At 39.4% G+C, this 16,250-nt stretch overlaps 1 protein-coding gene across 5 annotated transcripts in view; it reads right to left on the bottom strand.

Moving 5' to 3' along the window:
- Positions 1-16,250, bottom strand: part of lama2 (laminin, alpha 2) — a 338,873-nt gene that overhangs the window by 6,610 nt on the left and 316,013 nt on the right. For all 5 annotated transcript variants that reach the window (XM_057822981.1, XM_057822982.1, XM_057822979.1 and 2 more), the window contains 6 exons: positions 14,952-15,103; positions 14,508-14,684; positions 10,282-10,453; positions 7,158-7,238; positions 300-412; positions 7-100 (listed from right to left, as the gene is read on the bottom strand). In XM_057822981.1, coding sequence (XP_057678964.1) covers positions 7-100; positions 300-412; positions 7,158-7,238; positions 10,282-10,453; positions 14,508-14,684; positions 14,952-15,103 — 789 coding nt within the window. The remainder of the gene's footprint in view (positions 1-6; positions 101-299; positions 413-7,157; positions 7,239-10,281; positions 10,454-14,507; positions 14,685-14,951; positions 15,104-16,250) is intronic.

Below are 16,250 nucleotides of genomic sequence, written 5' to 3'. Positions count from 1 at the left end.
CATTACCTGAATCGAGACAAAGTCCGCGTGGTTGATTCTGGCCATGTAGAGAACCAGTCCTGACTCTTCCTGTGTCCTCACCTCGAACTCCAATATCAACCTTAAACACACACTGAACTTTAGCATTTTCTAAAATTACTTTTCAGTAAATCTAATAAGATTAGGATTTTTTTGGGGTTAGATTTAGGATTTAAAATCTACCCACTGTAACTCTAAATCGCCAATGTTCTAATTGGGCTAAATATCTACAATTACAATACTTCTAAAGATCGTTGAGTCTCCTTATTTTGAAAACAAACCTTTCTCTGACTTTGGCATCATCAAAGGCAAAGCTCATGTGACTGTTCCTGCTCAGTCCGAACTGGTAGGCCTGCTCCAGTGCTACGGGGGCCACAGCTGAGGGACACATATCCTGAAGATTAGAACAAATATTTCAGAAACACAGGCAACAATGGCAAAGGCATTCTCATTTACAGTATCGATTAAACACTGAATTGAGTTTAATTATAATGTGAATATTCAGCCACTCAAGTAACCAGCAATTAAATGTGTGCCTCATGTGTCATCTTTAATATTTCCCATTTACCGGAGCAAGCAGGTTGTACTTCACTCTGTGGTCAGAAGATGTCAGTGTTGCAATACAACAAATCAAGTTCAGGGTCCTACATTTGTCAAATTCATTCATGTTATACTTTTCTCGCGTCGTTCTTTCATTATGTCTGTACTTTGCTTTTATTTGTCTTTTGTGTCATCATCTTATTTTCTACGTGTTATCAATCTCAGAGGATTTAGATTCTCAATCAATCGTTTTGACAACTGTCTTTGCGTATTTGATATCTAATGCGCGCTTCTAGGGAGACTGCAGTTGCTAAACCAGGCCGAGAAAAACCCACATTTAAAAAGTATGGGTGTTAAAGTGTGCACACATTAGGGCTGTATTTTTATGTCCTAGAATATACTCACGATTATTATTTATTTCTAAATCAACATTGTGATCACTATTAACCCCAGTTGTCATTTTAGACAAAAAAAAATAAAAAAATTCACTGCAGTACCTTTAACAACCAATATATAAACAGTTTTCAGTGCGAAATAAAGCATTTAAAAAATAATTATTTGATGATCATTCATAATAATGAAAATAAAAAAGCAAAATTTCCCCAAGAATGTAAAATTTACCATGGATTAACAGAATAAATATGCAAATATCTTGATGTTACTTAACCCAAAATTATTAGTGGATGAAGTAATCTTTTTTTTTTTTTTTTTTTTTTTTTTGTACTTAAGTATAGATACAGGGGCAAAAATATACTAAAGTAAAAGTCTCTAACAAAAAATTTACTCAAGTACAAAAGTACCCGCTTTAAAATTTACGTTACAAGTCAAAAGTAAAAGTATTTTCTCCCTATGCAAAAACGTGATATATATATATATACATATATATTATATTTTAAATATAAATATATATCCGTGCAGAATGGGGGGAGGGGGGTATTTAAAATGGATTGTACTGTGAAATGAAGCTTAACAAGCTAAAAAAAAAAAACAACAACTCCAAAACATATCTTAATGACATTACAAGCAACTCTTAGGTGCATACCCCCACCTACTGTACAAGAGTGTGCAGCACCCATTTCAAGGCACGCTACTCTAACTGTAGTTTTTTATTGTCGATATCTTGTTCACCTGCCTAATTTTGCTTGTACTCATGTTGCTCCTTCTAGTGCTCAATAAAGGTATAGTTGCATGGGGCTTATCGATTGCGCTGTAGGCATGAAAACAAAACTATTAATTCACAATGAGAGATAAACAAACAAGCAATAGTAACGTTTAACACAGGTGACAATTTAAAAAGTAGTGGAGAAAAAAGTACAGACGCGTGCTATAAAATGTAGTGAAGTAAAGAGTACCACTTCATATTTGGACTCAAGTAAATTACATAAACACAAAAATGTACTTAAGTACAGTAATGAAATACTTTTACTTTGTTACATTCTACTAATGCCCAAAATAAACCCTTCTGAAGCTCTTTCTTTACCTTCTCACTGAGACGCTCCCTCATCTGTAAAGTTTTGCTGCACTTTCTTCTCTCACCAGCAGGGTACTCTAGCCTGTCATTTCGGCACACTAATAATTAGGCCTTAACCATGAGCTTATCCCCACGTGGTTGGCGGACTACTTCGTGATATTCAGCAGACTACATTATCTAAGTAAATATCAATCAGGTTTACTTAATTGTCCCACCTAAAATCATGATCACAACTGAAATATGTTTACTCAAAAGCCAATTGTATTTTACAATATTATCTTCACATCAGCTGTGTCTCTGAGGCTAAAATGCACAAAGGTGGGCAATAAAAGGGGGCTCCAGTTGAATTTACTATCATCACGACCCTCAAAACCAATTCTCTCCTCTTCTCTTACCACCTGCATACTTGTGAGACAAAAGTTAGAGGCACTATTTGAGTGTGTGCGTGTGTATCTTAATCTCCTCTGCTCTCTTGTTCTCTTTCAAGTGAAGACATTCCCCGCACGGCGACCTTGCTTTGTTACCGCCGACACTCACCTCTTATCACGCTCTGTCTTCATATCCGCTCCTGCTCAACCTCTGCCTTTCTTCTCTTTCTCCGCCTCACCCAGCTACCAACCAACAAAAGAGGCTCTCTCATTCTCCCTCTCTCTTTCTCATTCTTCCCCCTGCTCCCTCTCCTGTGGCTTTCCATTAAGCCAACAAAAAAAGAGCAAGCCTCTGTGTTCAGAAAGTCCTTTCCTCTTCGTCTTCAATGGCCAAGGCCCTCGCCTTCTCCTCCTTCTTATCCTCTTTTATCCTCTTCGTCTTCCCTCCCTTTCCCTCATCTCTTCTGTGGCTTTCCATCAGGCTAACAATGGAGAGATGGTTCTCCATTCAGAGCGGCTAGTATTTTCTTAGAGGTCACGCTGATAGAATTTGAAGTCATTAAGTCACGATTTTGTATAAGTGCATGTATGTGTGCTGCTGGATGTGTATGTGTGTCACCGTGCAGGTTTCCTCCAGAGAAGTGACTTATTATAAGGTCAGAATGAGCCACTCTCACAGCCGTCTACAGTTATTATCTTTAGCCCAAATGTTTCATTACTCCAGAGATGAGCACTCAAAGACTTTGCCATGTTGCGCCCACTGTAAGTGAGCGCTCATTACATGCCTTAATACTGTTTTAACCTCTTTAAGAACTTTGAGCTGCAACTGTGTGAAGCTGCGAGTATGCGAAACGATTCCATTACTCTTAATTGCCTTTGCAGGATTAATATCTATTCATCTATATAATTCATATAGCTAGACATATTTTTCAGGTTGAAATGTATCTGATTCATATGGTCATAAACAGCAGAAATTCAATTCACTGTAGCCTGCTAACACATTATTCTTTTTGTGTATATGATGAAAGAGCAATGAAATGGCAAACTATACAAAACATTTAGTACACCCGCATCATTTAAGTCCTATCCTCCCCAAAAATGCGTTGTAATTTTTATTTACACTTATAGAACTTATCAGTTGTAGTTATCCATAAAGCATAGACTATCAGCTGACTGGACACGGGGCTCGGGGCCGATCTCTAGGGGGCCTATTTTCACCTCCGTTAGGCATATATGAGTCTCCATGAGCAGTGACATAAAAAAAAAATTCAAAGTTGTTCCCTAATAGAACCTCCATTAATTACTTTTTTTTATAAGTATATCAAAACTTAAAATGGCAATAAAATTCTCAAACTTTTACGCGAGATGCACAAAAATCACCGAATGTAGAGATGATCACCTATATTTTTAGGATCAATAGCAATATTTAACATATTATATACATTTTTGCCCAAAATAGCAACTTTTTTAATTTTTTATTTAGTGTTTTCAACAGCTAATAAATCACTCAATTGTCACATCACAAACTTCATACTTGAGGAAAGCATGCATAATCATCCTAATTTTACTCAACAAAAGCAAAATTTGCATTTTTCTATCCACAATCACAACTTATTTAGGTTGAATTCCGCAATTGTGTAGAAATACAAAATCCAACATGGCGGCCGTCACAAAACAGAGAGCTTTTTAAGTTGAAAATTTTTGCCAATAAATACTTAAATCGCAAAATTTCATAGATATGAACGTAAAACAGTAAAACTGGCGGTTATCATTCATTTTACGTAAATATTTCAAGTCAGGTACACCAATTTTATCAATTGATTTTTTAACATTGTTGCAAAGTGCATGTATGGTGCTATTTAATATAACAATTACCTTGAATCCTCAACCAAATCACTCTTGAAACACTTGCTTGCTTGTATGTGGCACATTAAGGCTACGTTTATTTTCTCCGGGGTATCTTGACGCTTTTTTTTTATACTTGTCCGCACTACGTTTAAGTAGGCCTGTCGCGATAACAAATTTTAGTGTGCGATAATTATTCTCATAAATTATTGCGATATGCGATATTATTGCGCCCCCCCCAGTTTTTAAAAAACTAATTTACAATAACACAGTGAGAATACAGTATATAATAACAGATCAAGTACACCCATTTAAACGTGATAAATATTTATTCTTAAATTCAACAATACTTTTTAAGAAATCACAACTAAAAACAACAGACCATGCCTCTGAAGTAAAAAACAATATTGATACCGCACAGAAACACAGAATAAATAAAATGTGTTTAAAAAAAAAAAAAAAAAAAAAAAAAATTGCACTTAATACCTTAAGCATTTAGGCAAATGAGAACTTTTCCCGCCATAGCTTCTGCAGTGGTGTTCCATAGGGATGCAACGATACAGTTACAGTTACGGTTCGGTACCTTTTTTGATACGGGGGACACGATTTTCAATCCGATTCAATACATTTAATGCTCTGTAAAAAAAAAAAGATTTTTTTTTTTTTTTTTTTTTTTGCTAATGAGCAAAAATTAAATTGCCATCATATAAACATGCATTTTAGTGCATAACAGTTATGTGCTTACTTCTTACTGATCTGAAAAAAATGTGTATAAAAGTGCTGAGAACAATCTTTACTGTTTGTAAAGTGAGGGAGGGCACACTGTTGACTGCTACAGCTCTCTTAGCAGCTAGGTTTACTACATGAGCAAGACATCCTATTTGTGGTCCGAATCCATCTGTGTCACGTACTGAATTAACAATATTTGCAAGATTATCTATAGTCACTGGTATGGATTGATTTGGCCTTCTTAACTTCCATTCAGTCATGACAGCTTAGAATTCATCCCATAATCACTCTGGGCTCACGTAGCCAATGGCATGGGACGTAGCACATCTAGTTTGCCATACCATGATATCTAGTGTGTGGGCGCATTAAAAAAGTTAGCAAGCGCCGCTGAAGTCACGTCTGCTCATTACTACACAACACCAGCATATGACAATCCACTTTCATAAACAGGACGAGTTTGAAGCACAGCGCTCTTAATTTCATTCAGCTGTTCGTTGTCAAAGCGAGGTTGTTCGTAGGAGTCAAGTCGGTAACAAAGTTTTGGCGGACTTCGTCGTAAATATCCGGCGTTGTGCCGAAAAATAGCCGCCCCGCGTGAAATGTCACTCCTGACGGGAGCGCCCACACGTCAACAACAACGGCGCGCCGTAGATGGTCCACAGTCATCACTCCGGAGCACTGACGCTGCCGGCATACGTTGAACAATAGGATATAATGGGAACGATTGGCTCCGACGCTAGTTTTTGCCGGACCTGGAACAAAGATGCATTTTGCGCAGTTGGTAACGAGGAATCCGAACATTTAACAGCACGTATGCCGCACGAGGCGATAAATCGCAGCGGAAAAATTACCGCCTTCATTTTTATTTATCGCGCGATAAATGGAATTATTGCAAATTGCGACAGGCTTACGTTTAAGGTGCGTTTAAGGCGCCCCAGCTTCTGTAAGGTAGGCCTGCATTTGCCTAAACTATGCAGGCATAGAAAGGATCAGCCTTTTGTTATTGCCAGCGCGGTTTACCTCCGAACTGGAAACTCATTACTCGCGGGGGGGGCAAGAAAAACGTGTGGATGCATTATCAGCTCATCATAGCTCGTTCATGTCGAACGAGCCGGTCGGTACCACATTTCAAATGAGTGTTGGTGGAGATGCATTCATCAAAAGAGCCAGATATGACTCCGAAACATAGGTTCCTGACACATGTTCTACACCAGTGGTTCTTAACCTTGCTAAAAGTACCGAACCCCATATGTTTCACATGTGAATTCACGGAACCCTTTGGAATTAGATAACGAAGCAATTTTTTTCAAATTCAAAGCCGATATACCTCACCTAGCAAGCTAATAGTTTGGCAAATTTCTGTTCAAAATTCTTCTCCGCGGCTCTTTGGTCTGTTGTATTCCCTCATACCAAGTGTGAGCAAACCTTCCACTGAGCAAACCAGTTCGTCCTCCCTTCAAATCGAGGACTAGCAGTTAAAAGAAATGGATTAAGCCTGTAAATTGGGAGTAAAGCAGTCCAAAACCTGGCCTAGAAAGCCACTTTGGCTAGATTTAATCAGCGTACGAAAATAGGGCTCTGCATTTCTTTACCTATGCCGAACCCCGGGGACCTACTCACCAAACCCCGGGGGTTCGATCGAACCCAGGTTAAGAACCACTGTTCTACACTATAAAGGATAAACTGTAAATAATGAATGGAAAAGAAAAGAGAACCAGCAATGTGACGTCTTGATAGTCTGCTTCGATTGTTTACAATTCCGTCATGCCACACTAAAAATGGCGATGGCACGCTCCATGACGTCACTTCCTTTGTATCCGATTATTATACGGAGACACTCAGCTATATTAAGCGGCGGGTAATATTGGCCGGCTATTTACTATGTGCAAGAGCTTGCACGGAGAAGAGGCTCATTAGTGCAGCCGACATGCTGTATAGTCCAACTAATTACACGTTTAAGGCCGTTATCCGTCCTTGTGTAAACGTAGCCTAAAACTGGGAGACTCAGATTTACCATTATTCATGTCTAAGTCAGGACAAAAAGTTTTAAAAAGTCTACCGCTGTGCTCAATAGAAGAATCGTACGGCACTTCCATATCTCATACGACTAAAACTGGATAGCATTACATTGTGCAATTTCTAATAAAAAGCATTTTTAGTATGGTCAACTGTGCAAGTGTGTATACCGTGTCAGCAGTGGGCGGGGCTTCTGCAAAAGTAGGCGTAGCAGAGGTTGTGGTGGCAGCTGCAACAATTGCTGTGGGCTCCTGTCATTCATCAGGGGGCGGGAAGAATGGGGTTAACGATACAGCCATGAAGCACATGTAGCAACTCCAATAAACAGCAGTATTAGCCATGCAATGATGAATAGAATGCAATTTAGCTCATTCCTGTTGTGACATAAATTTCTGCATTAGTGTAAAAAAACAAAACAAAACAATGAATGTTGTCTTTTCATTCCTTCGATTAAGTTTATACTCTGACCTCGGAGTTTAAGACTTGTAGGCTCTAATAAGCAACAATTGTTCTCTTTTACCAAATTTTGTTATTAGAAAACACATAAAATATTACCATTGATTTAAAAATCTTTAATATTTAGTATATGTTTTGACCTTCTGAGAGCGCCATGTTTTTATAACTGCAATGGACGCTCTGGGTGATGACGTAGATTGTCACTGTCACTCGACGAATACTACCAGGTTACTGCAATTCCTTCTCAGGGTGAGACATCCAACACATGCGCACATTGGTTAAAAGCGACGAGTACTTACTATTTGAGTTTTTATTGAGTCTTTACTACTATTTCATTGCCTTTCATTGAATTTTATTTCGAAAACATGCATCACATTATGGATATACAAGAATACAAACAAAACATAAGATTCGAAAAGGAGTAGAAAGAAACTTATATGAATCCTACCCCTTTGTCCGCTACATACTCATCAGTATGAATCAGACAAAACAAATACAATTCACAACAGTTCAATAATGCCTAAAGAACAATTGTTGGCATCACTCAACATTTTCTCAACATAAATACTATAATTCATTTCTATAATTACAGAAAACAAGATCTTTGTATTTTCTCTTAAACATGCTCAAATTAGCGGTTTTCTTTAGGTCCTCAGTAAGTTTGTTCCACAAGTCCACACCTAAAATTGAAGGACAAAAACTCTTTTTTGTTGTACGGTGGTATTGCTTTTTGAAATTTAACTCCCCTCTCAGATTATACCCTCCTTGTCTATTTGAAAACAAAACTTGTATATTTCCAGGTAATGCGTTTTTCCGTGCCTTGAACATGATTATGGCCGTTTTGAATTTGACTAGATCCAGGAATTTTAACTGCTTGGATTCCAAGAACAGTCTATTTGTATGTTCGAGGTATTTAGCCTTGTGCACTATTCTTATTGTCTTTTTTTTTGCATGTGTTTCCCTCTCATACTTTTAAGCATTGTTTTGCGGTAGCTTTAAAGCAGATTGTTGATCTGTTGACCACATTACTCACTTAGCATATTTAAACCACCCTAATTTGATATTACTACGTTTAAGTATTTTCTTAAGGAATCTTTAGTATGTTCTGTCTGTATGCATCTACACAATACAAGTTGATAGCGCACGGTAGTACTTTGGGTGTCAAATTCGCCTCTTGTAGACATTTCGCTGGTGTAGCTCATTTTGGCAAAACAGTTTTTTTTTTTTTTTTTTTTTTTCTAATCATGTCTCATCTCGTCTTTCCTGTTCATTTTGCTTTTGCTGCTCGTTTTGTGAAATATCAACAGTGCTTTCATGCTCATTAATGTTCTTCTCGGACTGAAATTGAAAGAGTTGAACAGATGACATTTTTATGTCACGGGAGTCATACTCTGGAAGCCCGGCAGCGTAACCATGTGACGTCACCGCCCTGCGACGTCAACAACAATGGCGACCTACTAGTTAAACTAATTTGACAAATTGTATGAAAACAAAAACATCAAGAGGGGTTTCAATATCAAATTATTTGAACTCATAATAATGTTTATTTTTTAAGAATGACAAGTCTTTCTATCTGTGGATCCGTTTAAAGTCTGGCTAAGTTTATTGTGGCATATCATGGCATAACGCAGAGTGAGGGGATGGGGCACGTGAATCTAAAAAGGCCGAGGGTGTACCGTGGATGACAGTATATGGCGAATGCTAGTAACAAAACAAAACAAACAAACAAAAACATGCAAAAGCAGCAAAAATAAAAAAACAATGCAATAAGCAGAATGTTTCACAACACACTTGACCAAAGCTCAACATAAATCAAACGGATTTGACTTCCGACACCAGTGGTTATATATTGTAGACTAACAAGCTGCAGCGGATGGTCAAATTGGACTTTGTCAGTAAAATCTCAACCTATACATGTGCATGAGTCATTAAGTAAATCCAGTGCTTAAAGCACCGCCTCTAGCAGTCATCTGGGATTCATAGACCCATAGGTATATAATGTAAATAATTAAGAAATAAAAAATAAAATATCTATGCCCTTGGTTTTCCTGGAGGCCGTTTTATAATGCCAAACCATTATTATTGTTATTAAATAACAATTATGACTCCAGAATTATATTTTTTCTTTCTTTATTTCTTTTTAATAAAAAGGGTGAAATAGTTCACGTGAAATCTGTACAAATCTTCTTCAGACAACTAATGATGTACATATTTCTGTGAGCTACATCAAGGTTTTAACCAGTAATGTATCTAAATGCCAAGGTGCTGGATACAAGACAAACTGCTGACTGTCTAGCCGCCTCTTAGCATCGCAGGCAGCTACTGCTTTGACTCCTGCAGGCCCATAAAGCATAGCTGGCATGCACAGTTAGCTTGCACATCAGTGTGACTTCACAGCCCAGCACCGGCTGCTAGAGAGGGAGTTTAGTGGCTCAAGGCTAAACGGACAATAAAGAACAGTTAATGGGCTGTACAAGTGTGGTGTGATGGAGAGCTAAGCTAACACAGCAAGGCCATGGCTGCATTACATCCCTTGAAAATCAGCGTGTGACTAAGAGGGCATGTGTTCACCTTAGTTTTGATACTATCCCAGGCCACCGACTGTGGCGGTTCATATTTTTTGTGGACATTGTTTCATAACTAAAATTACATTATAGAGTGTGCAATGTTAGTACAAACCTTGTTGCACACTAAAATGATCAGACAACCAATTTTACATAAGGTATTAGAGCTATGATATGGTGATAGTCGCATTCACAATATTATTCGATATTTAAATATTAATGATAAGAGACAGGACATTGAATGCAAAATGTGTCGTTAGTTTTGATCACTTACGGCAGGAACTTCAGGAGGCGATGTAACAAAGGCGGGAGTTGGCGGTTTGGTTGCAGGTACTTCCTTCTCAGCCTCTTCTGTTGGATAAGGAAGAGGAAGGAGCGGTGCAAGGCTGGGACACTGTCCAATCTCAGCATTTTCAAAGGACACGGACTGAGAGAAGTCTGACAGACTGTCAAAGGGACAAGAAGTGTGTTTAAAGAACAGCTACTGGGTCAAAATGACGGAGACACATTTGAATAACCTAAAACTTGAGGAAAACAACATGATATATGCAGGTAATTAACAAAATAAAAAAAATAAATGTCAGTGAACTTTTCATAAACTTTCTTGGACCATGAAGGGAATAGTATCTTTTGTCGTATTTAATGTTAGACTGTTTGTATTACTCTCACACACCCAGGCAGAATATCTTTGATATTACGAACAGTTGGACTTGAAATGATTAGAATTTGCAGCGCCAAGTCAATGAACAGATAAGGGCAGAACAGACACAGGACCCCTTCTGACCACGAGACCTCAATGCACGAGTCATGCAGCTGACTGAGCAAGATTGACGCTGACAAGCAGGTGATTGGCAAGACATCTACAAGCCCACATCTGCACCACCAAATCCTGCAATCAGCTCTTCTGGACAGTCCAGATTAGATGGCGGGACATATTGTCTTGCCAGCATTTTGCAGCATTCTTTACACACAAAATACTAAAGATAAGACGGGGTGTGCAACTCCAGATTAACAATTGTTACACTAAATGCCTCACAAAATGTCCCCCATGTCAATCTTAGACAGTTTAGCCTCTTGGACTATGCCACTTTAACAGAAATTGTGTCAAAATTAAAGCCCACAACATGCTGCCTTGACACCCTTCCTTCAAACTTTTTCAAAAGTGTTTTTCATTGCATAGCCCCAGACGTACTTCAGATTATAAATACTTCTCTCTCTCTTCTGTCGAGAGCTTCCACAGACTTTAAAAACTGCAGTAATAAAACCTTTTCCATAAAAAAATAATAATCTGGATGCCTCAACCATTAGTAATTATAGGCCCATATCAAATCTGACATTCCTGGGGAAAATTATCGAGAGGGTTGTGTTCGAACAGATCCAGGTTTTTATGATGCAAAACAATCTTTTTAACTCATTTCAGTCTGGATTTCGGCCACAACACAGCGCCGAGACCGTGCTTATCAAAGTCCTAAATGCACATTCGTTGCAATACTGATGCAGGCAAATCATCTGTTCTGCTACTATTGGATCTCAGCGCCACATTCGACACAGTTGATCACAACATACTATTCATTGGAACAGTGGGTAGGGCTTACTGACACTGTTCTTCAGTGGTTCACATCTTATTTACATGATGGGGATTTCTTTGTGTCAATCGGAAACCATCAGTCAGAACGAACCAAATTCACGTGTGGAGTCCCTCAAGGGTCAATTCTTGGACCACTCTTATTTAACATCTATATGCTTCCCCCAGCTCAGATTATGGAACAGTAAAACATCTCCTGTCACACCTATGCAGATGACACACAACTCTACATTTCTGTGTCTCCACATAGTTATAATCTCTTAGTCTCCCTAAGTAAATGCATAATGTCGTCTGGAACCGGTCTCCTGTACGTTTCAAGAACAAGAACCAAGCAGGGTGAGGCAGCATTTAGTTACTATGCTCCTTACCTCTGGAACAAGTTACCTGAAGATCTGAAGTATGCTCAAACTGTTAGCTCCTTTCAGGGGTCGCGTTAACCGAATATTTTCCGTCGTTGACCGATTTTTTAAAACGGTGACGGAAAAAACTGAAGTCCATCCGTCATTTTGACCGGTTGCAATTCACACCCCAGACCACAGGGTGGCGAGTGAGCATATTAATTAGCTATTGTCTCTTTTGATGCATGACGTCGTTGGCCTTACTCTGAAAAATGTCAAGGCAACTGAGTGTCCGAAGTTTCTTCAAAAAGCCCCAAAACGACGATGGTCTTGATAAAAGAGGTGAAAAAACAGCGACTGCACAAGCGGGCACGCAATTCAAGTCCATGCGCACCAGGAGGAAAGTGTGAGACTACGTTCAGGCCACAGCAGGTGAACTGTTAATTTCATTGTTCCATATGCTACATATGGTAGGCTACCTAGTACCTACTGGGGCCAGAGTCAGCTGTTTTTGTCACTGCGGAGAAAAAGTTACATATTCATCTGCTTGATGTGTGATGGCACGGTGTGGATTCTCTGTTAACCTTGTTCGGACAGAATATTAATTTAAAATGAATGAAAACTAAATACTATTGAATATGTTGAAGCGGTATGCAATGTTAAGAGTCTTGTTAGCTGTAGGCGCACTATCCTATTCTCCTCACTATCCACTCGCGGGGACCTGCACTTGTCAGTGACGTTCCTTATTCTCGCTATATGATTATTAACATTTGTTAATAATACGTTCTGTGTGTAGTATCATCCATCGCTTTTCCTTTTTTAAATGGGCCCTTATAAGCGAACGCAAGAAGTAACAACGGGAACATTTTTAAACAGGCATTTCACGGGAGAGCATTTCGACTCTTCGGCCAATTATATAGCGAGAGCGAGTGAATAGTGAGGGGACCGCGCGCGGCTCTTAAGTGTCTCTGTCACGTGACTGTCGTAGCCGGTAACACGCTCGGCCAAATGGACACACAAGTACGGAAGGTGAATTATGCCAAACAAAGGGTCACCACAATGTCATTATCATCATTTTAAAAATTTAAGTGACGGGTAAAAATAGATTATGACCGGATTTTTATGACCCTGTCAGTCAAAATGACAGACAACGAAAAAGTCTAGTGCAACCTCTGGCTCCTTTAAATCAGGGCTAAAAACGCTTTTGTTTAGCACTGCATCCATAACTGTCTACATATTTCAATCGATTTGCTTTTTATTCCTCTTGTGGTTATCTCCATTGCTGAATTCAATTATTAGCAGTAGTAGTAGTATTTATTTTTATTTATTCATTTTCTTATTCTATTCGTGATTAAATGTGATTTTTATGTATAATTTTATTTCCTATTTCGATTGTCTTTGTTTTTACGTCCTATTTTAATGTGATTTTTATGATCTTCATGTGATGTAAAGCACTTTGAACTGCCTTGTGTTGAATTGTGCTATATAAATAAATTTGCCTTGCCTTGCCACAAGGAACATCTGATAACGAGGAACCCGCAACTGAGAACTTGACACTTAGCACTCACATGGCGCTGAGTTGGCAAAATGCTCAACTCTCGTTGCCCTGACAACAGTAATGCCCGAAACCCTCCTGCCCAGTCCACATAGAGAATAATCCTAAATAACGCCCAAACACACCCTTCTTCTGGACCACAGCCCGCCTTACCAGAGCCTTTCAAAGACTGAATGCTAAACTAATCTTTGTCATTTTTCTCAGGAATCTTTTGTTGACTTGTGGTATGGTGACCCTGGATCCAGTTTGCCTCCTCGCCTGGGTTTCTCTGAGCTGTATGATTGCTGCCAACTTGGAATAAAGTGTCAACTTGTGTTTTGAAGCGTTTTTCCAGCTTTTAAAATGGAGTCAGTACAAGGGGTTAAGACTAAGGTGAACGCGCGGAGTTTGCGGGTTGTCGGCATTCCGCCGGCCCCGGTCGTTGGGATTGCGCTAGCGCAGTCCCGGCGATTCCGGCTAGCGTGTTTCAGGCAATCTGGCTAAAAGGTCAGATTCCTTCAACCACAATCATTCACAGTGTCAACTTCCCATTCAGCTCTGTTATACATGTATAATCAAAAAGTTGCACTTGGCAATGCACAGCAATTCTACAGGGGTGTTCAATTGTAATATACATAAAATACATAGACAGTCTGAAGGACTAGCGTGACACAAGAAGGCATCACATGGGGAGATGGGTTAATAGGGGTGAAGTGAGGTGAGAGATGGACAGTCAGGCACAATGATAGTCATGAATATGTTTATGCAGTGAGACAGATCTATTACTGCAGACAGGGCAAAAAGCGACAAAGGCTACATTGTCCTCGTCATAATGAATGCGGTCCTGCTGAGATTTCACGCAGAAAGGCTGAGGTGAACATCTCAGGACTAATGAAGTGAAGTGATGCGATAAAATGGGCTCCGGTGAACATCAAGAAATGTAATTAAAAAAAATGTAATTACTTGAAATAGAAAAACATGTTTCCCTTTCTGCAAGTGATTAAGTTGTAATAAGTGTTGACATGGCTTTTGGGTGTTCTTACACAGAGTTGACCATGAGATTCCATATACATCCTTGGAATGGGACATTGGCCCTGTTGGATGTTCGCTCCACCTCAGAAGGAATACCACCGAGGAACACACGCTGCAAGATGATTGGCTGGTCATTGGGGAGTGGAGACTCCCTCTTTGCCTCCTCATCCACTTGAACTGCAAAAGATCTAATGGAGACCCCAAATATATTTAAAACAAGATATATGACAGAAGAAATGTAGAGATTTATACTGTATATTGAGGTATGGACAGTCATGGTTTATGTAGTAAACAAATCAGCTGACTTCTATACAGGTACTGTGGACTCTAATCATTTTGTGAATGTGAATGTTTGTCACTTCACTGCTCAACCTACATTTTGTTGGATATACATCACAGTAAGAAAAAAAAACCTGTGTAACAGATGAAGACATGCTACAAGCTAGCAGACTAACCTGCCAGGTAATCTTTCGATGCGCAGCGAATGTTCTCTTCCATCACTTAAGATGCCTTGCTCGGGCCGTCTGATGACACGACGCAGACTGTGGCTTCCCGTAAACACCAACACCTCCAGAGAGCCTTTGTTCAGCATCACTGAGAGGAAGGGCTAAGAGAGCGAGCAGGGAATGAACTTGATTAGGCCATGATATAACACGCATACAATGCACTGGGGGCCACCAGATAGTGATGAAGATGAAATGGATCAATTTCAACAACAGCACAACACTAAAGAGCCAATTTGTTGAAGATTGCTTACACTCTACAGCCATTTCCCATGAATAATAATTTATCAGCACAACCTTTGAGTTTGTTCAGGTTCACTTCCATTTGTTAATTAGTTTATGGAGGTTTAGGACAATTGCACAGATCCGAATACTAACAATCATAGTCCTTTAACAGATGTTCATTTGCATGATTTCGGTGCAGGCAAAGTGGGTTCAGTTTCCTCTCAGTTACATCGTAATTGTGAGTCTGAACGGGTGTCCATCTCTGTCATGTTTCCTGTGACTGACTGGCCATTCAAGGTGTAGTCTATATTCATTTGGACATGCGTTAATCCTGGAGAGGTGTTGGATGGATCAGTGTTTTTCAACTGGTGGGCCGTGGCACAGTAGTGTGCCGTGAGAGTTTGTCAGGTGTGAAATTATCTTTTGTCACATTTTTTTTTAACGTTATCGGAATGAAGAAGTAGGTAGAAGTTTGCAGTTGTGTGCAGATGAGCGAGGTATTGCTAGTGTTGCTTTCAAGAATTGCTCGGATTTCCAGCCAAAAGCCACCTTGCTGTCAGCGACAATGTGGACCCCAGCACGTCTACTGTACATCATTTGATTAGATTCGTCAAATGTCCATTCCATTTTATCCATATGTGAAGACCGTCAATCCTCCCGCTGTGTTTTATTCCAATACATTGTCGAGAACCGCAAGTTGCCTGACGACTAAAAATCCAAGCAGTTTTTGAACGCGACACGGGCAGCTATCCAACAGTTGCTTCAAAACAAGTCGATGGACTATTTTGTTCGCCTTTGTGAAAACACAGAGAAACAGGCAACTTTTTGGGCAAAAACTACAAAGATAATGAGAAAGCCCTCAAAGCCAGTTACCTTGTTGCTGAACTTGTTGCTAAATCCAAAAAGTCCTACACTGTGACGGAAACATCAATACTACCTGCCTGCAAATCCATTGTCAGCAAGATGCTCGGCCCAGATGCAGTTAAAGACATTGCTAAAGAGAGCTGTTGACGAAGATGTTAAAGA

The sequence above is a fragment of the Corythoichthys intestinalis genome, chromosome 19, assembly GCF_030265065.1.
Source record: "Corythoichthys intestinalis isolate RoL2023-P3 chromosome 19, ASM3026506v1, whole genome shotgun sequence".
NCBI classification, from domain to species: Eukaryota; Metazoa; Chordata; class Actinopteri; order Syngnathiformes; family Syngnathidae; genus Corythoichthys; species Corythoichthys intestinalis.
This window is presented reverse-complemented; position numbering and strand designations above follow the sequence as displayed.